This window comes from Lampris incognitus, chromosome 3, assembly GCF_029633865.1.
Source record: "Lampris incognitus isolate fLamInc1 chromosome 3, fLamInc1.hap2, whole genome shotgun sequence".
In the NCBI taxonomy this organism is placed as follows: Eukaryota; Metazoa; Chordata; class Actinopteri; order Lampriformes; family Lampridae; genus Lampris; species Lampris incognitus.
This window is the reverse complement of record NC_079213.1, coordinates 33,495,776-33,521,522: the sequence shown is the minus strand read 5'-3', so window position 1 is coordinate 33,521,522 and position 25,747 is coordinate 33,495,776. Positions and strand designations below refer to the sequence as shown.

Below are 25,747 nucleotides of genomic sequence, written 5' to 3'. Positions count from 1 at the left end.
CACCCTTGGCAGCGATTACAGCCTCAAGTCTTCTTGGGTATGAAGCTACAAGCTTGGCACACCTATATTTGGGGTATTTCTCCCATTCTTATCTGCAGATCCTCTCGAGCTCTGTAAGGTTAGATGGGGAGCGTCGCTGCACAGCTATTTTCAGGTCTTTCCAGAAATGTTCAATGGGGTTCAAGTCTGGGCTCTGGCTGGGCCACTCAAGGACATTCACAGACTTGTCCCGAAGCCACTCCCTTGTTGTCTTGGCTGTGTGCTTAGGGTCGTTGTCGTGTTGAAAGGTAAACCTTCGCTCCAGTCTGCGGTCCTGAGCGCTCTGGAGCAGGTTTTCATCAAGGATCTCTCTGTACTTTGCTCCAATCATCTTTCCCTCGATCCTGACTAGTCTCCCAGTTCCTGCTGCTGAAAAACATCCCCACAGCATGATGCTGCCACCACCATGCTTCACTGTAGGGATGGTATTAGCAAGGTGATGAGAGGTGCCTGGTTTCCTCCAGACGTGATGTTTGGCATTCAGGCCAAAGAGTTCAATCTTGGTTTCATCAGACCAGAGAATCTTGTTTCTCATGGTCTGAGAGTCCTTTAGGTGCTTTCTGGCAAACTCCAAGCGGGCTGTCATGTGCCTTTTACTGAGCAGAGGCTTCCGTCTGGCCACTCTACCATAAAGGCCTGATTGGTGGAGTGCTGCAGAGATGGTTGTCCTTCTGGAAGGTTCTCCCATCTCCACAGAGGAACGCTGGAGCTCTGTCAGAGTGACCATCGGGTTCTTGGTCACCTCCCTGACCAAGGCCCTTCTCCCCCGATTACTCAGTTTGGCTGGGCGGCCAGCTCTAGGAAGAGTCCTGGTGGATCCAAACTTCTTCCATTTACAAATGATGGAGACCACTGTGCTCTTCGGGACCTTCAAAGCTGTAGAACTTTTTTTATACCCTTCCCCAGATCTGTGCCTCGATACAATCCTGTCTCGGAGGTCCACAGACAATTCCTTTGACTTCATGGCTTGGTTTCTGCTCTGACATGCACTGTCAATAGTGGGACCTTATATAGACAGGTATATGCCTTTCCAAATCATGTCCAATCAATTGAATTTACTACAGGTGGACTCCAATCAAGATGTAGAAACATCTCAAGGATGATCAGTGGAAACAGGATGAACCTGAGCTCAATTTTGAGTGTCATAGCAAAGGGTGTGCATACTTAGGTACATGCAATATTTCAGTTTTTTATTTTAAATACATTTGCAAAAATTTCTACACAACCTTTTTCACTTTGTCATTATGGGGTATTGTGTGTAGATTGATGAGGAAAAAAAAGGAATTTAATTCATTTTGGAATAAGGCTGTAACATAACAAAATGTGGGGAAAGTGAAGGGGTGTGAATACTTTCAGGATGCACTGTATATATATATCAGTGATGTTGCTTGGTTCCCTGATCATAAAACGCCTCTTTTTGGCGCCAGAGTCCCTCCCAAAATGTTACGAAAGTAAGGCTGTTCACTGTCGATGTGTTTCAGCTGTGCACTTTAGTGTTGCCAGTCCTTATGCCAAAAAAAAAAAATACAAGAAAGAAAGGAAATAATGAAAATTGGACATGGGCTGTCTGTAGGGGAGTGTGCCAGTAAACCCAGATAAACCGTGTGCGTTGCGTTGCTGTATCGCCCACGCTGCGGCGGTGACACCTCCACCTCCAGCTCATCCAGTGATGACACTAAACCTGACTGGGAGAGTCAGGAGAGATTAGGTTACACTCACTACACCTCTGTGTGTCTGCATGTGTGGGGGGGTATCTGTCGCCTGCCTCTCTCTCTTTGGTGTCCCCGTTCCCCCCGGTGTGTGTTGGATGATGCTGTGCGCAGGACTAATTTAAGCTTGCCCACAGGAATATACGAACACAGAAACGCAGACACACATGTGCTGGGGGCGGTAGATTTAGTCAGCCATGCACATTCCAGTGCAGAGTCATATCCATAAAATCAGAGCAGTGTCAGGATGAAGAGAAAGAGAGAGACCGTGGACTCTCCCTCATACCTCTCGGTGTGTGGAGAATTGTTTTCTCTCCTGCTCTGCTCTATGCTGCACTGTTACGGTGCATAACCGCATGTGGAAAGAGCAGCAAACCCAGACAGCAGCCACATTTGGGCCTATTCTGGGGCACTTTCGGTACTTACGGCTCAGTTACGGCACCGGCAACTGTTGTGTGGGCCAGACGTGGCCCGAATGTCATAAGCCGGGGTTGATTTGGGTTACGGCGAGTGTTGTGTGGGCCAGATATGGCCCAAATGTAATGAACCGGGCTTGACTTGGGTTACAGCACATACTATGTGAGCCAGATGTGGCCCAAATGTAATGAACCGGGCTTGACTTGGGTTACAGCACATATTTTGTGGGCCAGATGTGGCCTAAATGTAATGAACCGGGCTTGACTTGGGTTACAGCACATACTATGTGGGCCAGATGTGGCCCTAGTGTGACTGACTTGAGGCAGCCACACTCACCCTGAGTCAACGCCGTCATTCAAGGCCAAATATGGGCCGTAAGACAACTGCAGGTGTGGGCCGTGTTTGGGCCAAAGATTCTTTGCTATCTGGAAAAGATTCCCTCATGGAATCTGAGCTGGAATCGCTGCGCCGATTCACTCTGGAACAGTCGTGGCCAACAGGGAAACTCCCGCTTCCGTGTTTAGAAGTGACGTTGTCGGGCGGCCGACCAATCGTGTAACTTCGGCGATGTCACCTGATCCAGTGGCCCAGTCGTGGAACTTGTTCAACCAATCGCTCTAAACATGATCACTGTCACTGTAAACGACACCACCACTCAGCCTTGCTTTCACTTTCCCCTGTGGCCACCAGCGGTATTGCAATGTAAAACCCCTGCAGCCCAAAAAACCATTTCTCCCATAGACCACCATTGTAAAAGAGACTTCCGCAAAACTGTTGACAGTACGTCTCCAGCTATAAGCATGGTCAACGGCTGGTAACCTTTTGGATGTCCCTTTAAAAAGTTAAAAAAATAAAATAAAAATCACAGACCCGACTGCCACACGCTACTTGTGCAATTGTATGAATCATACTAGGGCACAAAAGAAAATTAATTTTATCTTACCGATTTAGTGCGACCCTTGTTTGTCGTAATATCTGGTATCCACTGCTAGACGTACGACGCCGTTTACATCCACACTGTTGCCAAGAGCAACCGACGCATCTTTCAATGCAGCGGTTTGCTGGTGTCTGACGTTTTCAGGCATGTCTGTAATGTGCCTCTCTACAGTTCTCCCCCTCCCCCCCTTTTCTCCCCAATTGTACTTGGCCAATTACCCCACTCTTCTGAGCCGTCCCAGTCACTGCTCCATCCCCCTCTGCTGATCCGGGGAGGGCTGCAGACTACCACATGCCTCCTCCCATACATGTGGAGTCACCACACTGTCCTCCTCACTGTCACCTGACAGTGAGGAGTTTCACCAGGGGCACGTAGCGCGTGAGAGGATCATGCTTTTCCCCCCAGTTCCCCCTCCCCCCTGAACAGGCGCCCCGACCAACCAGAGGAGGCGCTAGTGCAGCGACCAGGACACACACCCACATCAGGCTTCCCACCTGCAGACACGGCCAAGTGTGTCTGTAGGGACGCCTGACAAAGCCCGAAGTAACACGTGGATTCGAACCAGCGATCCCCGTGTTGGTAGGCAACGGAATAGACCGCTATGCTACCCGGACGCCCCCTGGCCTCTCCACAGTTCTCACAGAAACCGGCGTTTCTCTGGTCCTGTTGAGGATCGCGTCTTTGTTTGGTAACCCGTAACATATGACCTGCGAGCTGCCGCGGAGAGCCTCATCTACATGCTGCCCATCAGAGAAAGGCTCCCCGTGTCTAGCAAGGCACTGTGGGACTCTACAGCGGCCCTCCGTGGCTCGGTTTTGGGCGGCACATCGGGTTGTAAACACGCTGCTTTGCGATGTGGAGTTAATAAGAAATGGCTGGAGGGAAGACCAGATTTTGAGAAAAGAAATAAGAGGTAAAACCTTCACGGTGAGAAAGACGGCATCATGGGTTCACCGTCTCGGGAGCCACGTGGGGCTGCAGAAGAAGAAGCATTTGTGAAAGCGTGAGCAAGGCCGGGGGATGGACGCCTGCGGCCTGTCGGGGCGTCTTCCAGCTCTGGCGTGTCTCGGGTCTCGGGTCGTCTGGGCTGGTGGGATTGTGAGTTGACTCGGGAGCACGGCTCATACGCCGATTTAAAAGCTGTGCTTACATCCTGCTGGAAAACCACCCCTATTTCTAAAACACAGCCCCCCCCCCCAAAAAAAAATCCCTTTTCCACACAAAAGCAATGTGACTACCCAAAATAAGCTGTGTTTAAATCACATAATTGGGGATTGGGCTCACATTGAGAAGACATTAAGGAGCAACGCCTGGTTTTAATATTGAATTGCCCCCTGCCCACCCCACCCCCACCCCCCCTATAGATGACTCAGCAGGAAACACTAACTGTAATTTCCCCCTGTAATGATGCAAGAGGGTATTCTAGAGCCCATTCAGGCTGTTTTTAGGTTTTAGCTACCCCCCCCGTATTATAATCATGTAGAGAGCTTGTCCTACCAATTTAAGACGCTTATTCGATCTTGATAATCCTTTTAATGATCTCAAACAGAGTTCCCACGTGAGCTTATGATCTGCCGAGTTAGCTCCGCAACGCCACATATCAATAAAACCCATTTCCAACTCGTTGTGTACCTCTAATAAGTCCTCGCTGTGGTCGAGCTTAAAATGAGACTCCGTCCCCCCCCCCCCCCCCCATGCCTGAAAAATTATTAACTGTAATGTACGGCAGGAGGCTTCACGCTAGCTGCGAGTGACGTTTCACGGTTATCTGGCGGTGGAGAACTACTGACTGTGGGGTGTGAGGAACGAGGAGCAGCGGTAAAGCAGATTTATTAAGCGCCCGCTGATTGAGAACGCTGAGAACACGTGATGTCACACCCGTGAGAACATGGTTGACGGCTGCTTTGGTGAAGGGTTTAGCTTTTACAGAGAGCCCGATGAGGGAGGAAGTCCTGACTGGAGGCCACGCACAACGAACAGACCGACACGGCAGGTGGACCAGTTGAAAAAACAAGATCTGTTCAGAGAGGCGTAGACAGACGGTCACCCAGACAGCAGCCGGATGCGGGCCACTTCAGGCAGTGATGCGGCACTGGTGGTCTTCTTCTGGCCCTGAAGTGGCCCGCATGTATAATAGCAGATATGGCTCAAATATGTCAGATCACATGTGGGCCTTTTCGGTGAGTGTGTGTGGGTGTGGGTGTGTGTGTCGGCCTTGTCATGGCCTGGCGGCCTGTCCTGGGTGTCTCCCCGCCTGCCGCCCAATGACTGCTGGGATAGGCTCCACCATCCCTGCATCCCCTGTCGGGATAAGCGGCTTGAGTAATGGATGGGTGGATGAATTACTGTTGCTTGGACCTCCGCGGAATTATAGCCGGACCGCCTGTCAAAGAGCTGCAGAGGCTGCAGAGGCTGTCTGCCAGAGATTACAGACGAGGTCAACAACAACAAACCTAAACAAAAGGCTTTGGTGACCGCCCAGAGCAGGGATAGGCAGCATGCTCCAGAAAGGTCCGGTGTGGGTGCAGGTCTTTGGTCCAACCAAGCAGTGACACACCTGATTCTGTTAGTCAACCAATAGTCTTTGCTTTGTAGACTCAGGTGTCTAACTCCTTGGTTGGACCAAAAACCTGCACCCACACCGGACCTTTCTGGACCATGCAGCCCATCCCTGGCCTAGAGGCTCTTTACACGTGGCGTTGGACTGTGTCTTGGCTGATCCCATCACAAGTGGGAAGCTCTGCGTGCAGGTGGGAATGCACCCAATGCGTCCTCAGCGCGTCTTGAGATCCCGTCACTCAGGTCCACATGGGGCGCCGCGTTGGTCCACATTGCAGCTGAAGCGTAAACGCACGTGTCCCGGGCTGCAGTTAAAGGCCACGGTCACCGAGGCCTCTCCTGGGTTTGGGTTAGTTTTATTTTTACCTCGTGTGTTGTGCGTCACAACAAAGCGGGATGGAAATAAAAGAGAAGAAGAAGTACAGGTGGGAGACGGAGTGGTTTATTTTCTTTAAGAGCACTTCAGATTTTGCACGAAAGCATGACGGATTGAAGTGAGGCTGGGGTGAGCTGGGGTATCTGAGGCTGGGGTAGCTGCGGCTGGGGTGTCTGAGGCTGGAGTGAGCTGGGGTGTCTGAGGCTGGGGTATCTGAGGCTGGGGTGAGCTGGGGTATCTGAGGCTGGAGTGAGCTGGGGTGTGCTGGGGTGTCTGGGGCTGGAGTGAGCTGGGGTGTCTGAGGCTGGGGTATCTGAGGCTGGAGTGAGCTGGGGTATCTGAGACTGGAGTGAGCTGGGGTGTCTGAGGCTGGGGTATCTGAGGCTGGAGTGAGCTGGAGTATCTGAGGCTGGAGTGAGCTGGGGTATCTGAGGCTAGGGTATCTGAGGCTGGAGTGAGCTGGGGTATCTGAGGCTGGAGTGAGCTGGGGTATCTGAGGCTGGAGTGAGCTGGGGTGTCTGAGGCTGGGGTGTCTGAGGTATCTGAGGTTGGGGTGAGCTGGGGTATCTGAGGCTGGGGTATCTGAGGCTGGAGTGAGCTGGGGTGTCTGAGGCTGGGGTATCTGAGGCTGGAGTGAGCTGGAGTATCTGAGGCTGGAGTGAGCTGGGGTATCTGAGGCTGGAGTGAGCTGGAGTATCTGAGGCTTGAGTGAGCTGGGGTATCTGAGGGTGGGGTATCTGAGGCTGGGGTGTCTGAGGCTGGGGTGTCTGAGGTATCTGAGGCTGGGGTGAGCTGGGGTGTCTGAGGCTGGGGTGTCTGATTTTGTTTAACGCCTGTTGCCTTGACTCCTCTCTCCTCGTGCTTCTGTACATGCGTACTGGTTTATTTACGTGGGCGTGACGCGTCTGGAGGGTTCGAGATGAAGGCGGACACGGTTTTAGGTGATTAACACCGGCTTTATTTAATAACGTCTTTCATCCGTTCACTCGCACGGGCTGGTGCGCTCTGGTTCCGTTTCCTCTCTCTCTCTCCTTCCAGAGCACGTGGCTCCGCTTTTCTCTGTCTCCGTCAACCCCGTGTTTGGTCCAGGACCCGGCTTCACTGCCGTATATAAGGGCAGGCTGTTAGATTGACACACCTGAGACTCATCACTCATCAGCCTTCCTGTCGCGTCTGCTCTCCCGCAAGCCACGCCCCATTTCGCCACGCCCCCTCTCGCCACTCGCAGCCGAGGTTAAACCACACTCCCTACCACAGTGACGTACGGGTTTATTTACATATAGAGCAGGGGAGATGTGGTCACTCGAGACGCATGTGGTGTCACAGTCTAATACCTGGTGTGAACTGACGTGCTAAGAGCTGTCCACTTGTGGTCGGATCACCCGAGACGCATTTTAATGCCAGGTGTAAACACCCTCCTGGTCAGCTGACGTCCTCGGTTAACTACGTGGTCCTTCAATGCGACCTAGGTCACGAATTCCGCTTCCGGTGTGGGAAGATGGCGGCGCAAATTCACGTTTACAGCGGCCTCCCCCAGTACCGTCCATGCGGTGTCTTTGTCCACGTCTGCGTGTAAGTTTGTCTTCGTTTGATGGCTGGGAGAGCTGGCTCTGGATCGGCTGGGAGAGCTGGCGCTGGATCGGCTGGGATTGCTGGCGCTGGATCGGCTGGGAGAGCTGGCGCTGGATTGGCTGGAGAGCTGGCGCTGGATCGGCTGGGAGAGCCTGGTCTGCTGCGTCCTGTGGGCCCAGGGACCAGGGCCCTGCCCGGAGCTGTGCCCGAAGGGGAAACACCGAGGTCGGTCTGACTGGAGCAGGCTAAGCTAGCTGCTAGCCCATGCAAACCGGCAGTTCCGAGAACAGCGAGGACGAGATATAGTATGTGTTAGCGTGGATATGTGTGTTGTTGTAGTTCTGGTGTGTGTTTGTGTTTGTGTTGCACTGCTGGGGGCCGGGGGACACCATGTTTTGCTTCATCTCATGTGCACAAGTGCATGAAATGAAGCGACAAAGTGTTTCTGATTCTGATGTGCGTTTCCACTTCAAATGCCAAGTGGACAAATGCGTCCCAGACCACCTCCGAATGTGGCCCTGAGTGATCGGATCAGTGAGGAGGACACACTGGGCACGTTCACACCTGTACTTAGAGCCGCCCACTTGGGATCGGATCACCCAGGATGCTTGTTAATGCCAGGTATAAACAGCGTCTTAGCTACCAGGACTTGGAAATGTGGTGATCCTCTCCAGCCTGCACATTCTTTATTCATGTTCCTGTGGTACTTTGAAGGGGCAGGTTTGGACTTGGGTAGAAATGTTCCACATCAGCCTCACTAGAAGCCTGGACGGATTCGTCGAAACCAACACAGAACAAGCTGAAGGGGGGTAACGGCTTCTCCAAGAGGCTCAACTTGGGAGTCTAAGTCCAAAAAAATGACAATATATTGCTAATGAATTACTGAAAAAATTTTTCAACAATAATTTTGAGTTTTAGACCCACTCAAGCAAAAGCAATTAAGATTAATGAGAAACTCAGCCGGGTCTCTGCGGCGGTGTAGTCGTGTTGTGATTTTTTGGGGGCCTTGGCGATGCCACAGGGATAATTAATCATGGCATGTGACAACCACGAGAGCCAATCAAATCGCGAGATGTCTTGCAAAAAAAAATAATTTGTTAAGGAATATATCTTCTTTTTTGTTTTTACCCTATCTGATGCCAAGCAGCATAATAGGTCTCACGTCGTCCGAGACTCATAGCCGGTGTTTCAACAACGATCATTTTGATACGAGACGCTCCCCGCGCCACATGGCGAGATGGAAGTAAAGTGCGGATTGGAAACCCGGGGGACAGATTGATGGAATAATGTCATGGATAGTCTGCCAGTCTGCCTTGCCAGTGCACCATCAAACTGTCTAATGAGTTTCTGAATGGCCAGGGGAGAAGGTTGGGGGGGAGACGGAGGATTTAATAAGACCGCAGACGGCGAAAGGACGGGGGAGAAGAAAGGGAGGAGATGGGACTTTGTTTCACCTTTGTGAACTTCATTATGCAAAATAAGCTGCGTTTGTGATTGCTGGGTCGGTGTTTGTTTCTGCAGATGTGTGTGTGTGTGTGTGTGTGAAGGTTAAGGAAAAGCTAGCGGGGGAATCATTCTGCACAGATACTGCACACTGTGCAGGGCCTGATCAGTACTTGTTTTTGTTTTTTCTTCATGATGTGAATCAGGAAATGATTTTGTATTTTTGACAGTTGGAGCGTTATTAACTTATTGGATTCATTTCTGTGTTTGAATGAGGAGCCAGTCTGCAAATGCATTTCGGCAAGTGGCGTGGTTCTGACATGGGAGGTAAAACTGAACTGTGGAAATGGGGAGTTTGACCCGCAGCACCGTCACCGGCCTCCTCGCCGTGTGAGCTGGGGGTCGCCAGTGTTGCAGCAACGCCGTTATTCAGGTCTGCTCAAGGCTCCTTGTGTTTGCGAGACCTTTGTGTCGGGGGGTGTAGGCAGGATGCGGTTGTTAGTCGTTTGCAGTGTGTTTCGGCCGCTGAGGGGCGTCTGGTCTGCTGATGGTCTGGACTCGCCGTTGTTCCAGAAAGTAGGAGGCGAGCACATTAAGGTGTCGCCTCCTGTTTGACGTTTTAACTGGCGAGGACGTCTTTGCTTGGCTGGCGCTCTCAGCTGAGGCCCGGGTCACTTAAAGCGTCAGCCAGCTTCTAACTGGATTTTGAAATGCTGGCCATCTGATTAGCCACAGCAACGCTCTTATGAAGTACATAAAACCGTTAAGTGGTGGCCAGCGGTTTAACCCCTCAATACTCCTTGTAAACCAAGTTTCAGACTTTGCTACATGCTACATGCTACATGCTACATGCCATCTAAATGCCCATTGTATTCTATTCATATATATATGTGTGTGTGTGTGTGTGTGTGTGTGTGTGTGTGTGTGTGTGTGTGTGTATACGTGTATGTATGTATGTATGTATATATAAATGGGTGTGTGTGTGTGTGTGTGTATGTATGTATGTATGTATGTATATATAAATGGGTGTGTGTGTGTATGTATGTATGTATATATATATATATAAATGTGTGTATATATACATGTATGTATGTATGTATGTATGTATGTATAGAAATGTGTGTGTATATACGTGTGTGTGTGTGTGTATGTATGTATGTATGTATGTATATAAATGTGTGTGTATGTATATATACATGTGTGTGTGTATGTATGTATGTATGTATGTGTGTGTGTGTGTGTGTGTGTGTGTGTGTGTATATGTGTGCGTATGTATAAATGTGTGTGTGTGTATATACGTGTATGTATGTATCTATATATAAATAGGTGTGTGTATGTATGTATGTATGTATGTATGTATGTATATACTATATATATATAAATGTGTGTGTATATATACATGTGTGTGTGTGTGTGTATGTATGTATGTATATATAGAAATGTGTGTATATATAGAAATGTGTGTATATATACATGTGTGTGTGTGTGTGTGTGTGTGTGTGTGTGTATGTATGTATGTATGTATGTATGTATGTATGTATGTATGTATGTATGTATGTATGTATGTATATACATGCGTGTGTATGTATATATACATGTGTGTATGTATGTATGTATGTATGTATATATGTGTGTGTATATATATGTGTGCGTATGTATAAATGTGTGTGTGTGTGTGTGTGTGTGTATGTATATATATATATATATATATATATATATATATATATATATATATATGCCTATTGTATTCTAAATGCCTGTGCTAAATGCCGTGTGTTCGAAACTGGAAGTAAGGAGACAATGGGGTTTTCTTACTATTAGCGGAACTGTGAACAAGCCGTTTCCAGTCAGTCCACACAGACCTTGATGACATATTGTGAGTTTAGGCAGATCATACAGACAATGGAGTTGTTGTCACGGACGACCCTTCCTGTTCCTGTCGTTGTCAAGACGACTCCGACGCGGTAGAAAGTGCCGTGGTTCGGCCTACAGGTCAACGTGTGTGATGGATAATGGTGGTGTCTCAGTTTACACCGAAGGGAACTTGCTGTGTAACTTTCTGCACAACATCAAAGGAGGCTGAATCAGTTCATCTGGATACAACGTTTATTGATACAAACATTGTATCCAGATGAACTGATTCAACCTCCTTTGATGTTCTTACCTGGATTATTGAACATGCGTCAAGACTTCCTGTACAACAAACATGCGGTTCTTCTGACCCAGTTGTTGGCCTTTCTTTCTCCAAACTAGAAAACCCATTCCAGTGTGACAATGTCACCCGCCACTTATCTTGAGTTAGCATTTTGCTGACTGCAAAAGAGCCCCCCCCCTCCTTTGTCTACGAATTGTACTTGGCCAATTACACCTCTCCTCCGAGTCGTCCCAGTCGCTGCTCCACCCCCTCTGCCGATCCGGGGAGGGCTGCAGACTACCACGTCTCCTCCAATCCATGTGGAGTCGCCAGCCACTTCTTTTCACCTGACAGTGAGGAGTTTCACCAGGGGGACGGAGCACATGGGAGGATCACGCTACCCTCCCCCCCCCGAACAGGCGCCCCGACCGACCAGAGGAGGCGCTAGTGCAGCGACCAGGGCACATACCCATATCCAACTTCCCTCCCGCAGACACGGCCAATTGTGTCTGTAGGGACGCCCGAGCAAGCCGGAGTTAACACGGGGATTCGAACCGGCGACCCCCTTGTTAGTAGGCAATGGAATAGACCGCCACGCCACCCGGATGCCCACAAACGAGAACATTTTAAGTCATGTTCTTGTTTCTTGAAAGTGTCTGGGTAGCATAGCGGTCTATTCTCTTGCCTACCAACACAGGGGTCGCCGGTTCGAATCCCCGTGTTACCGCCGGCTTGGTCGGGTGCCCCTACAGGCACAATTGGCCGTGTCTGCGGGAGGGAAGCTGGATGTGGGTATATGTCCTGGTCGCTGCACTAGCGCCTCCTCTGGTCGGTCGGGGCGCCTGTTCAGGGGGGAGGGGGAACTGGGGGTCACCGCGTGATCCTCCCACGCGCTACGTCCCCCTGGTGAAACTCCTCACTGTCAGGTGAAAAGAAGCGGCTGGCGACTCCACATGTATGGGAGGAGGCATGTGGTAGTCTGCAGCCCTCCCCGGATCGGCAGAGAGGGTGGAGCAGCAGCGACTGGGACGGCTCAGAAAAGTGGGGTAATTGGACAGGTACAAGGGAAGGGGGGGGATACAGAGAAAGTGACCTTTATACACAAGGGGAATGGAGCCTCTTTTTAAGGTGTCTGTTTTTCCCTTTCTTTCTCATTGTATTCTCCTCCTCCGCTTCTGTCTTGTAACGTGTGGTAGCTGCAGGGAATCATGGTTACTGTAGTTTACAGACAAAGCTTTTGTCCTTTCTTTTTTCTGGCACGATATTCACTGGACCCTTTACTTGCTCGGAGAGTAAAACTACATTAAGATGAAGTGCTGTTGTGGGGTTCTGACACGCCCGTGATAAATTCGAAGCCAGACTTTACTCGGATGACGGCTAATGGACTTCAGGGGGCTTGCCAGATATAACATTACATCATTACATGGCAAACCCTGGGGAGGGGAGGGGAGGGGGTCTCGTTTCTACTTCCCAGCCCAGACATCTTACTCGCGGTGTTGCCTTGTGGCGGAGCGCTTATGTCCCGCGCGTCAGAGTCCGGTTCAGGATGTCTAGTTATGTCAGAAGGCATTCTGGGAAAGCCCCGGGCTGGAGGTGTGTGTGGCTGTGGCGTGATGGACGAGGAGCGAATTCACCGCCAAGCGTTTCCACACCTCTTTGTCACTGCCAGGCACAGATGGACTCTGCTGTATCCCCTTTTTGTTTCTCCCCCCCCTCTTTCATTATTTATTTATCTATCTCTCCATCTCCATAAAAGGCAAGTTTTGCATGACTCGGGGATGGCGTAGTAGCGAGTAATGAAGAACAGATTACCCTCCTCTTCACTCCGCCGGGCTCGGGGCTGTGTCGTGTTATGCAACCCATATAAGCCCAGACACAAGCACTTGTCCAGATCTGTCGTGAGCTGTTGAAGGATCCAGATCTGGATTCCTTTCATGGCCGCTTTTGAGCTCCTCGCCCTTCCTTTCAGCCCGTCTCTTGTCTTTCTGCTTATCTCGCTGTCTCAGTCTCGCTCGGGATTATGGGATGTCCTTTTCTGGATGGCGATGACACCGTGATTTGTGACGGCAGGAGCGTAGCGAGGAGGTGAATGGCCCACGTGCTTTCAGACTGTCGTCAGCTTTGCTGTCGAGACTGTCAGGCGTGGTGTTTGTATGGCGGTTTCGCTCTTCCGGCGTCTGACTGTTGCGGTTGCAGGCATGGAAGCCGTTTTGAAACCCACTTCACTCCCAGCGTACCTGTTTCCCCTCGCACACTGAAGTTTTAGGACGTGACTTCAAGCAGGCATTTTGATGAGAGGCTTTCAGTTCCTGCATGAAAACCTTTCAAGATCATTTTATTCCCTTATTTATGCCCCCCCCCCCGAGGCACGAGGCCAAGATGCAAACTATGCAGACACGTTCCCCGGAAGATGGGAAATGGGAAATTTTGGGGAGTTTCTGAATTATTACTGAGCACATATGTTTTGCCACAGTTCAGCAATGCCCATTTCTATGTTTTCAATAGCAGTAAGTCATGTTGTACTACATGCATTCTGCACTTCAAACGTGTCAGTTTAGTGAGGATTCATCCCTCGTTCACCGTGACGACCCTGCCATACTCTTCCTCCAAACACCCTCCAAACAAAACACACCGAGCGCCAGATAAGGATTCATTAATTCTCATAAATCTATTCTTTTTTTGGGCTGGGGGGTTCCCCACTCTTCCGAGCCATCCTGGTCGTTGCTCCACCCCCTCTGCCGATCCGGGGGGAGGTGGGGAGGGCTGCAGACTACCACATGCCTCCTCCGATACATGTGGAGTCACCAGCCGCTTCTTTTCACCTGACAGTGAGGAGTTTCACCAGGGGGACGTAGCGCATGGGTGGATCACGTTATTCCCCCCTGAACAGGCGCCCCGACCGACCAGAGGAGGCGCTAGTGCAGCTACCAGGACACATACCCACATGCGGCTTCCCACCCGCAGACTCGGCCAATTGTGTCTGTGGGGACCCCTGACCAAGCCGGAGATAACACGGGGATTCGAACCAGCGATCCCCGTGTTAGGAGGCAACGGAATAGACCGCCACGCTACCCGGACGCCCTATGAATCTGTTCTTATTAATTTCGTACCTCGCTCATACCTCTGTGAGTTGGCTGTTTTATTGCTGTGTGGCCTTTGCATCTCTTGTGTGCCAGGGAGATATTTTGCTGTGTTCTGTTTGGCTGTGTGTATCGTGGGGTGGATGGGGTGCTCAAATATACTTTCATCATGGGTGTTTTATTACCCATGACTCATTGTGGGGCCTTTCTGAGGCACACCCGGCAGTGCTGAAAGTGAGCTCTGCAGAAAGCGGTGGTGTGGTTCCCACCCGGCATACAACTGCTCTGCGGTGATGGTTATCTCAGTAGAGGAACGCTCCTCCTCTGAGCGGTCAGTAGCTCGCTGTTTTGACTGCAGTCGTCGTATCTCAGGAATGGATCTTCTCCCGTGTTTTTCCAAGGAGCTCAGGAGGGTCACCGGTGGTCCTTGTTTATGTAATCTGACATCCATAGGCCTTCCTGCCCCCACGTAGGACTTGTTTGTCCTGTAAGGACACGATCGTGTGGAGATCCTCATCACAGTGAACATTTAATTACTCTCTGATTGTATGGTGTGTATTGTTTCATTGGGATAAATGGAACGTTTGGAAATAATCCCCGACATTCCACTGGAAGTCACTGGGAACTTTGCTTTTGCAGTTTTCCCTACTTCGCCTTAGGTTTACCCTTGGCTTAATGTCTGGTGGAATGATAATGACTGTCGTTATCTGAGAATCCTCCCAGGGCGGAAGGGGACTTTTAGTAGTCGATGGTTCTGACTGGATTGTGCAGTGTGTGTTGTTAAGAGCCAGGCCCTCCGATGGAGGAAATGGTCAGTTGTCTTTTATGATCTACAAGCATTTCAACACCTTTTATAGCTGTTCCCAGTGTTGGGAAAGTTAATTTTGAAATGTAAAGGGTTACAAGTTACCCTGTTAAAAATATAACGAGGACTGAAACTATTTTAATTACTTCATCAAAGTAATTGGTAATAAAATAAAATTAATTAAAGTAAAAGTAATCAAATGTAACTTCTTACATTTGATTACGTGTTTGCCCCCCCCCCTTTTCTCCGAATCGTACCTGTCTAATAACCCCACTCTTCCGAGCCATCCCGGTCGCTGCTCCAACCCCCTCTGTTGATCCGGGGAGGGCTGCAGACTACCACATGCCTCCTCCCATACATGTGGAGTCACCAGCCACTTCTTTTCACCTGACAGTGAGGAGTTTCACCGGGGGGATGTAGTGCGTGGGAGGATCACACTATTCCCCCCAGTTCCCCCTCCCCCCTGAACATGCGCCCCGACCGACCAGAGGAGGTGCTAGTGCAGAGACAAGGACACATACCCACATCTGGCTTCCCACCCACAGACACGGCCAATTGTGTCTGTAGGGACGCCCGGCCAAGCCGGAGGCAACACGGGGATTCGAACCGGCGATCCCTGTGTTGGTATGAAATAGACCGCAACGCCACCCGGAGGCCCCTCACACCCGCCATTTAAATATAATGTGATCGAAATGAACAAAGTGGTTCAGTGCTGAGGTTTCTAAGTACACCATGTCTATAAATTCCTTAGAGCCTGTTGACAGAGGTGGCGCCCTGACAAAACAATGGTGTCTAAATGTGGACGTAACAAGCCTCGATTGAGACTGATGGGTTCTTGGGTGGCATGGTGGCCCAGTGTTTAGCGCTGTTCCCTCGCAAGAGAAGGTCCCGGGTTCGAACACCAGGGTTGTCTGAGCTCGGGGGTCATCCCAGGTCATCCTCTGTGTGGCGTTTGCATGTTAGGGTTACTACTCCCGTCTACTCCCGTAGTAACCCCACATGTTAGGGTTACTACTCCCGTCTGTGCCCCTGACTGAGGCATGGCAGGACGAACCGGAGTTGGTCCCCGGGTGCTGCACGGCAGCTGCCCACTGTTGCTGACGGCACAGCTAGGATGGGTTAAATGCAGAGGGTAATTTCCCTACGGGGATCAATAAAGTATCTCAGAATTCCCAGCATTGACTCAGCCAGGCCCGTACAACCTCTATTACGTGGACTTCTTTTCCTGGCTGGACCCCTACTGTGTTTCTTGACTCCACATTGTCTCTGCTCCTCCCCCGTAGTGTCGTTACATGGAAGCAGGAAAAATATTTGATAAAAATCTGAGGGAATGAAACAAATCCAGGGTGTGCGTATGGGCGCAGAAACTCCGGCCGCCTGTGCTGTCTGCACTGCTGCTGCTGCTTTATCGGGTGGCGTGCTCCCTTGTTTATCATCTCTTCCCCATTTCTCTCTCCCGGGTTCATGCACATCCATCATTAGAAGATACGCATCACTTTGCCCGGTGAGCCACCTCTGTCAGTGGGTGTGTTTCTCTGTATCCCCCCCGACATCAGTCATCTGGTTGCATCGCAGAGAAGGTTGTGGGTCCTTCGGTGTCGCACACGTACACACCGATGCCCTTGGGCAGTAGGTGGCTGGGACGCGGGACAGATGCACAAACTCCGCGCGACATGATTGAATACACTTGGCTGAAAACAAGTCATTTAACTCAACTTGTGTGCACAGACGGACAGACACACATAGGCAAACATACTTGCGTACACAAGCACAAGCAGCATTCCCATCTCTGTGTGAGATGACGGTGCCGCGTCTGGCCCCGGTCTGAGCTCTTCAAAGGGCTCCTATAAAAAACCTGTGGATCTTAATCGGATGAGGAGTGTCTGCCTTGCAAGAGTCCGCTCAGACTCTCCTCTGTAATTAACTTCCACCTACATCCGTCCTACCCACCACCACCACGTGGAGAGCTGGGTGCACGGGAGGAGGCTTGTTGGCTGCATTTTTCTCTGTGTGTACTCTGATGTTACTGTTGTCTTTATGCGCGAGTGTTTTTATCTCACATGCTGTGGCTAATGCTGGATGCTAGCATTTTTTCCCACTTGTTCTCCCCAGTTGCATTTTGGCCAATTACCCCACTCTTCCGACTCGTCCCGGTCATTCCCCCTCTGCTGATCCAGGGAGGGCTGCAGACTACCACATGCCTGTCACCAGCCAATTCTTTTCACCTGACAGCGAGGAGTTTCACCAGGGGGACGTAGCGTGTGGGAGGATCACGCTATTCCCCCCAGTTCCCCCCCCAAACAGGCACCCCGGCCGACCAGAGGAGGCGCTAGTGCAGAGACCAGGACACATACTCACATCCGGCTTCCCACCCGCAAACACAGCCAATTGTGTCTGTAGGGATGCCCGACCAAGCCTGAGGTAACATGGGGATTCGAACCGGAGATCCCCGTGTTGGTAGGCAACGGAATAGACCGCCGCGCCACCCGGACGCCCCGATGCTAGCATTTTAAAATGGTGCTAATCAAACGTGTGTGTGTGTGTGTGTGTGTGTGTGTGTGTGTGTGTGTGTGTGCGTGCGTGCATGGTTGGGATGTGGTGGCTGGGCGGGTTGCAGAGCATGTGTGGTACTCTTGCAGTTGTTTACTGTACGTGTTGTGTGTTCATGTGAGTTTGCAGCGTTGCTGTTTTCCTCTCCCGTGCTGCAGCAAGTCCTGCTTTTGATGCTCTCCATTGAATTTGAAAGGAAGCCCCGTGTCTGCAAAGCCTCCACCACAGGCACAGACCCGTGTGTGTGTGTGTGTGTGTGTGTGTGTGTGTGTGTGTGTGTGTGAGAGAGTGTGCTCGTTCATGCAAAAATCCTTTATGCATCACAGTGGATTAAGCGCACACTTTGAGCAGCACAAGTGTTGTTGTGAAGGTGAGAGTCGGAGAGAGGAAGACGGTGAGAGAGGGGGGCAGAGCGAACGAGCACCACAAAAGAAGGGAAGGAGAATGAAAGGAGCGGTTCACGCAGATCGGAGCGAAGGAGACGGGTGCGGCGGTCGTACGACGAGAAAAGAGAAAGGGAGAAAAGGGAAAGAAGGTACTGATTCTAAAATGTAATAAATCGGGGAGATATTTGTTACCCAAAGTTCAGAAACAGGTCATCGAAATGTGTATTTTTTGATGCAATGTTCTCATGATACTTTTTAGCAATGAGATTATCCCATCCAGTGGCAGCTGGTGCTAAAAAAAAATTGGGGGGGGGGGCGCAATGTACCTTGGAGCAGCAACCCTGACAGTTGCTTTAATGTCCACACAGTCACAGAGTTATGAAGAAGGACAATGTGGCCTATAGATTTGATCAGGGTTGATAGACGGTGGATGATTGACAGTCGAGACGAGGCGTCGTGGCGGGTGTGAACATGATTGACAGCCACGAGAATTGTCCAATCTCATTAGATCAAAACACATTAACACAATACCAATTCACTGCCAATAAAAGTGGGCGTGTCTGGGGCAGCACAGAACTGCGCACCCTGGAAAATCTGAAGAAACCAATCAGACAGCAGCCTCAGTTCACTTGCTCGCCACAAGTCTGAGGTATGGTATGAGGTAAGGTATGGCCGGTGCCCCTCACCCAGGAAGTATATGTATTCAGACAGGAAGTATATGTATTCAGACAGGAACTAACCCAACACCATTTGAAGCAGTATTTAATGCTGCTGACAGACTGAAAAACACTTTTAGTCCATCATTATTTACATGATACGACTAAATAATGGAGTAGATTTTCATCTCTTGATGTTTGAAGGGGGCTGCGCCCCGTACTGGCCAGCCGCCACTGGTCCCGTCCTGTGTTAGTTTTTCCACCGAAGCCTAGTCTTTGAACAGAGGCCCGAGTCACTCGGGGAAGCGTTTTTCTCTGGAAAGAGAGAAAATAACGTGGAATGCGAGGAGAGAGGCAAAACAGGAAGCGCTTCACTTCTAATTGGTCGACCGATAACCATTAGTCTGCTGCTCCCTCAGTGCCAAAGAAGACTGATCGAGAGAACAAAGAACGCACACACACACACACACGCACACGCAGGGAAGGTATGTGCTAATAACTTTGATTTAATGAGTGCGGGAGAGTTGCATTTGTTCTGTTTCCTTCAGAGGCCGTCTCGTTTGGGAGTTTATCGTCTCGGAGGTGTTAATGTGCATTAGCAGCTCGTGAGTTGTGCTGCGCATGGTTCTCCTTTACTGTTGGACCTGCACGGAGGCGGTTTCGGCCTTGTTTGGGAGCCGCTAGAGCGTCTCGGGTGGGTCGTGACGTGGATTCTCCCCAGTTCATATCGGACTAAAGGAAGCTTCTGGAGATCCCCCCCCCCCAGATGTTTAGTTTCCTACAAGTCCTCCAACCCGTACGACCACTTATAGGTCGTATGCCCTCTAATACGACCCACAAGAGCATTTCCTAAATTAGCGCCCCTACCGGCGGCAGGAGGTATGCCACAGATCCTTTTCGCCTCTGTGCATTGTGGGTTTTTATGTAATTTTTGGCATCCTTTTCACAACGCGTCATACACAGGCTAATGAAGGTGACTGGTCAGTAAATAGCGATTAAAACAACGTCAGAACAACAGAATATGTAGTCAGTGTGTTTTTCTGTTGTTTCGTCGTCTAGTGTAGCCACTAAGATTGCTATTGGCAGCACGACCGCTAGAGGTCGCTTAACTTTAAAACGTAACTACAGGTGGTCATAAGCTATGTGTACAAAGGAGCTGTGGGGTCGTTTGTGGGTGGGGGACAGTCTCTTTGTTTTGGGCGTGAAAGCCACACTGCCCTGCAGACGAGTCGACAGGAGCCGTCCCCGTAGAGACACGCTTGTACGCTTGTCTGTGCGTTACAGTCATTGATGTTTCCCCCTCGGCTTTCTGTGGTCAGGACTCGGATCGCCGAGTGCAGACTTATTATCCGGCGCTGTGCTTCTATGAGCCAACAGAAAAGGTCCTTATGTCCACTGTCCAAGTGCGTCCAGCCAAGATGAGTTTCTGCACAGCCGTTGTTAGAGTCTGGGGTGGATAATGTAATGACATTTGTGCAAGTTTGACTTCACAGTAACCCTCGGTGTACTATCTATACCTCGGTCCGTCTGTTGTATGCACGGGTTAAAACGAACCAGCAGGGGGCGTCCGGGTGGCGGAGCGGTCTATTCTGTTGACTACCAACACGGGGATCGCCGGTTCGAATCCCCTTGTTACCTCCGGCTTGGTCGGGCGTCCCTACAGACACAATTGGCCGTGTCTGCGGGTGGGAAGCCGCATATGGGTATGTGTCCTGGTCGCTGCACTAGCGCCTCCTCTGGTCGGTCGGGGCGAACTGGGGGGAAATAGCGTGATCCTCCCACGTGCTACGTCCCCCTGGTGAAACTCCTCACTGTCAGGTGAAAAGAAGCGGCTGGTGACTCCACATGTATGGGGGGGGGCATGTGGTAGTCTGCAGCCCTCCCCGGATCAGCAGAGGGGGTGGAGCAGAGACCAGGACAACTTGGAAAACAGGGTAATTGGCCAGGAACAATTGGGGGGGAAAAGGGGGAAAATTCCACAACAAAAAAAAGGCCCAGCGGGGGAGCACTAATCTAATATACAGATTTCCTTTTCCGAGTCCCTGTCTTTTCACGGGCTGCACATAAGATATTTTACATGAGAACGTGTTGCCCCCCCCATACCCCCCCCCCCGTGCTGACGTGCTCGCCAGCGGTCCTGTCAGGGTTTAGTCTGGCAGCAGTGCCTCACACCGCGGTAACGGTGTGAATGTCGTTAAAAAGCTGAGTGTCTGAGGAGCCACAGCTCATGGCAGCGTCGGTGCTTCAGGTCTCCTTCAGAGCTGCAGATCTCAGACCAGGACCGGCCCGTAGACCCGCTGCCCCGCATCCACCCCCCCCCCCGCCTGATGTAGAGGTTTCTCTGCACGTTGGAGTCTTCCCAGCTCTCTCTCTCTCTCTCTCTCTCCCCATCTCTGTCCCCCTCTCTCTCCCCCCACTACAAGTCTCTGTCTTTCTCTCTCTCTCTCCCCCTCTCTCTCCCCCCAATATAAGTCTCTATGTCTTTCTCTCTCTCTCTGTCTCTGTCCCCCCCCCCCCCCACTATTTCTCTCTCTCTCTCTCTCTCTCTCTCTCTCTCTCTCTCTCTCTCTCTCTCTCTCTCTCTCTCTCTCTCTCTCTCTCTCTCTCTCTCTCTTTCTCACTCGTTCTCTCTCCCCCATCCCCATCCCGTGTGCCTGTGTGTTTTTGTGTGTGCATGCGTAGTAGTAGTTGTGTGTGTTTGTGTGTGTGTAGTAGTTTGTGTGTGTGTGTGTGCTTTTGTGTGTGCATGCGTAGTAGTTGTGTTTGTGTGTGTGTAGTAGTTGTGTGTGTGAGTGTGTATGCGTAGTAGTAGTTGTGTGTGTGTGTTTGTGTGTGTGTAGTAGTTGTGTGTGTGTATGTGTGTAGTAGTTGTGTGTGCATGTAGTAGTAGTTGAATAGCTGTGTGTGTGTGTGTGTGTGTGTGTGTGTGTGTGTGTGTGTGTGTGTGTTCGGTTGCTTGCGTATGCACAGAAATATCTGTTTGATCATCCAAAGATGTGTTACAGCGTCAGTGGGTGTTTAGTGGGAATGTTGATTTGTGTGTGTGTGTATGTGTGTGTGTGTGCGTGTGTGTGTGCGTGTGCGTGTGTGTGTCCGTGTGCGCATTAGTGCTGATCTGAAAAGACGCCGAGTGTCAAGAGTATCATGAAATACTCCGGAGGGCAAGACTCCTGGGCTGCAAATCACATCAGAGCAGCGTGGCTTATCACATTCACCACTCACCTCCTCCACCACCCACCTCCTCCACCACCCACAAGCCCTCCGTCAGGAGGCGTGCAGCACCAGTGTGTGTGTATGGGGTGGAAGTGATATTGGGCTTGGCACACCTCTTTTCCTTCGTGAACAGTCTTCAATGTCTGCATACCCCCCCCCCCCCCAGGCTGCTGTATTGTGTTTCATCTCTGGCATCCCCTCAGCTGCAGGGTGGAGTTTCTCTTCCCTTCACTTCTGTTCCTTAGTTTACTCCCCCCCCTCTCTCCCCCCTCTCCCTCTCTCTCTCCCTCCCTCCCTCTCTCTCTCTCTCCTCCTCTTTCTCTCCTCTGTCTTTCGCTCTTCTCTCTCTTGCTCTCTCTTCTGTCTCTCACTCTCTCTTCTCTCTCACTCTCCTTTCTCTCTCACTCTCTTTCTCTATCTGTCTTGCTCTCTCTGTCTCTCTCTCCCCCTCTCTCTGTCACTCTCTCTGTCTCTCATTGCACCCCCCCTCTCTCGCTGTCTTCTCTCTTTCTCTTTTCTCTCCTCTCTCTCCTGTCTTTCTCTCTCTCCTCTCTCTCACTCTCTCTCCTCTCTCTGTTTTCTCTCCTCTCTCTCTGTCTCTCTCTATCTCCCCATCTGTCATGTGATATGGGGATCTATAATACGGGGGGGGGTCATTTCCAAGAAAGCTGGTGTTTACCCGTTTTTAGCTAATATGCAGAAACACATCTGTTCTTCAGTACATACACTGTGTGCGTTTCAGTACCCATCCATCCATTCAGTCAGACCTTCCTCACCGCTCCTGTCTTCCTCCCTCTATTATCTATCTTTGTCTCCCCTCATCCCCTCCCAGCAGTCTAAGCTATCCCTCCATCTCCCCTCTTGCTCTTCATCCCCATTATAGCTAAATATGCTAGGGAACCACCTCGCTTCACAAAACCTGATGGTTCCTACAGATGGTGGGTCACGTGACCGCAGTTTGCTTTATTAAGCAGACGGGCACAGGAGGACGTGCTTACCGTTGGACTGAGTGTCGGACTGCACAGAAAGACCTGAACAACTTTGTAGGTCTCATGATTTGGAGGTGCTGGGTGTGGTGGTTTCGGTACATCCAGTCCTGGTGGACGCAGCCGGTTGATGAAAGAGGCCAAAAGAAGAATGCTGGGACTCATGAAAGCCAGCAGACGGGCCACAAGCAGCCGAACAATGGTGCAGTGACACAGCGGTGTGCAGAGCCCGAATACACACCGTGTCGGACCTTGACACAGATCGGCTGTAGCAGCCGAGCCGCTACAGGTGCCACTGCTGTCCGGTCAAAACAAAACGTAGCAGCTCCACAACGGCCGTCCACTACCAACACTTGACAACTCCTCTTTCAGCTTGTTCCCTCTTTCTCAGGGGTCGCCACAGTGGATTTTACAGTTTCCATCAGTACTCTGTGAGGGCACAGCACTGACGGTGGTCGTTGTCAGCCCAGGCATTGACCGATCCGGCATGGAGCCTCGACCGATCCGGTACGGTCTCGTCAATCCGCATACTGATTTGGTAAAGTTTTCGGATACCCTTCCTGACACAACCACGAACCCTGTGGACGGGGGCATCCCAGCAGTCAATGGACTTGCCCCCATGCCTGTCGCCGGTAATGCTTGACAACTGAGGAGTGGAAAAACATCGGCCAGTCCAACAAATCCCAGTTCCCTTTGCATCATGCTGGTGGAAGACTGGTGGTTTGGCATAAACAGCATGAGACGATGAACCCATCCTGCCCGGTGTCCTCGGTTCAAGCTGGTGGCGATGGTGTCACGGTGGTTGGGATGTTTTCCCGGCTCTCGTCAGATCCATTGATAGCACTTGAGCGATGTTTGAATGAGGGTACTCGACCATTGCTGCGGATCGTGTGCATCCCTTGCTCTCGGATACTTCCGGCAGGATCGTGCAGCTTTTCACAGCACGTATCGTGTCGGGATGGTCCGAGGGGCATGACTGCGGGTTCAGTTCACACGAGTGTCCTGCACAGTCCCCAGAACCCAACCCAGCAGAGCGTCTTTGGGATGTGCTGAAATCAGCCGTTGGCAGGAAAAAGTACCACCATCCAACCAACATCCTTATGGAACATGTCCGCCATCTTGAATTCATGCCCTGAAGAATTCAGGCTGTTTTTAGGGCCTGGGTTGGACCGGACCTGATGCTAGATGGGTGTATTTAATAAACTGAGCAGCAGTGTGTGTAGCAGTCAGCGCTTATCTTTCCCTTCCAACTCTGTTTCCTTACCTTTGTTTTACAAAACACCCGCGTCTCCGTTTTACCCTCCTTCCTACGCTGACGCCCCAGTTCTGAGGACATGCATCTTGAGCATGTCTTTGCTCTTGCATTGTGTGTCCTTCCTCTTCTGTCCCGTCTTCCTTCCATCTGTGTTCCCATCCAACCTCTGTTTCTGACTGTGTATCTCCGTCTGTGCCTCTGCCGCTCTCTCCTTTGCGGACTCTCGACCTCCATCTCCCGCGAGTCGTGTGTTTTCAGAGGGTTGATCTTGTAGCTCGATCTGCTTTATCTTTCAGTTTGTCCTTAACACAAACCTCCGTACCTCCTTCCCTCTACTCCTTCATCCCTCCCACCAACCGTTCCTCTATCGCCTCTGACCATAAGCCCCACCCAGTAAGTCTGAGGCCTGCTTCAGACTTTGTGGGCATGGATGGATGCAGGCGTGGTTATTAGTGCTAATGGGCTGTTAGCATTTGTGGTTCCTGCATTTTAATGATGGTAGCCGAGTTGCAAAATTCATTATGGTGATGGGGGTGACTTTGACTATCCAAACTAATCGAAAAGGCCCCCGTGCCGCCCCACGGTGGCCCAGTGCTCAGCGCTGTTGCCTCCCAGCAAGAAGGTCCTGGGTTCGAACCCCAGGCCGTCCCAGGTCCTTTCTGTGTGGAGTTTGCATGTTCTCCCCGTGTCTGCATGGGTTTCCTCCGGGTGCTCCGGTTTCCTCCCACCATCAAAAAGACATGCATGTTAGGGTTAATACTTCTGCCCGTGCCCCTGAGCAAGGCAGTGGAAAGAAGAACTGGAGTTGGTCCCCGGGAGCTTCAGCTGCCCACTGCTCCTCTACAGCAGGACGGGTTAAATCTAGAGAACACGTCTCATTATAACCTGGACAAAGACAAAATAAAGCGGCTTCCTCCTTCTTCTTTCTTTCTTTCTTTCTTTCTTTCTTTCTTTCTTTCTTTCTTTCTTTCTTTCTTTCTTTCAAAACCAGCCTGACCAGAATCCGCTAGTGACTTCCAGTGTTTACCCTCCCAACTGCTCTGTTAGTGGGTGGGGGTGTGACATAGACGGGGTGAAATGGGGTCATGGACCGTAGTCAGCTTTACTGTGGAAATCTCCTTCGCTGTCAGGTGTAAACCCTGCATCTTGGAAGGAGCTAGCTTTCCAGGGAAGGGAAAAAATTCACCGTTTTACAAGCAGACATGACATTCCCACATGCTTTGTAACGCACCACTTGTGTAGGAACCACGAGGCATCAGCCAGCCTCAAATGTAGTGAAAATCGCCACACTTACGGACCGGTGGTTTTGGCCTGACGGCGATGTTATGCTCTTTGAAGAGAATCTGAAAACCTGAGTAGTGTCATCCCACGACGGGTCACATTTCACCTCGGAGCTTTCAGTCCTGTTGACCGTTAAGCAACCTGTGGTGAAAACCAACCCTGAACGTGGTCTCTGAGTTACAGGACAGCACCCATTGTGATGCAGTCATCGCCGCAAACACCAGACGGTGTGTCAGCAGAGCCGCACCTCCCCTGCATGCATTCATAAGGTCCATTAAACGTTAATGCTGCGTTGTGTGTTTGATCACATCCACTTCAATTACCGTCTGGAAAACGTCAGATTGCTGCC

The 25,747-nt window shown here is 50.8% G+C and overlaps 2 protein-coding genes across 3 annotated transcripts in view; one reads left to right on the top strand and one right to left on the bottom strand.

Moving 5' to 3' along the window:
* LOC130110858 (plexin-B2-like) overlaps positions 1 to 25,747 on the top strand; it is a 291,819-nt gene that overhangs the window by 49,087 nt on the left and 216,985 nt on the right. The gene's annotated exons all lie outside the window — the stretch shown is intronic.
* Positions 6,113 to 13,122, bottom strand: LOC130109728 (uncharacterized). The gene is made up of 2 exons (XM_056276719.1): positions 12,999 to 13,122; positions 6,113 to 6,813 (listed from the first exon to the last, which is right to left on the bottom strand). The coding sequence occupies exons 1-2, from the start codon at positions 13,120 to 13,122 to the stop codon at positions 6,113 to 6,115; spliced, it is 825 nt and encodes a 274-aa protein (XP_056132694.1).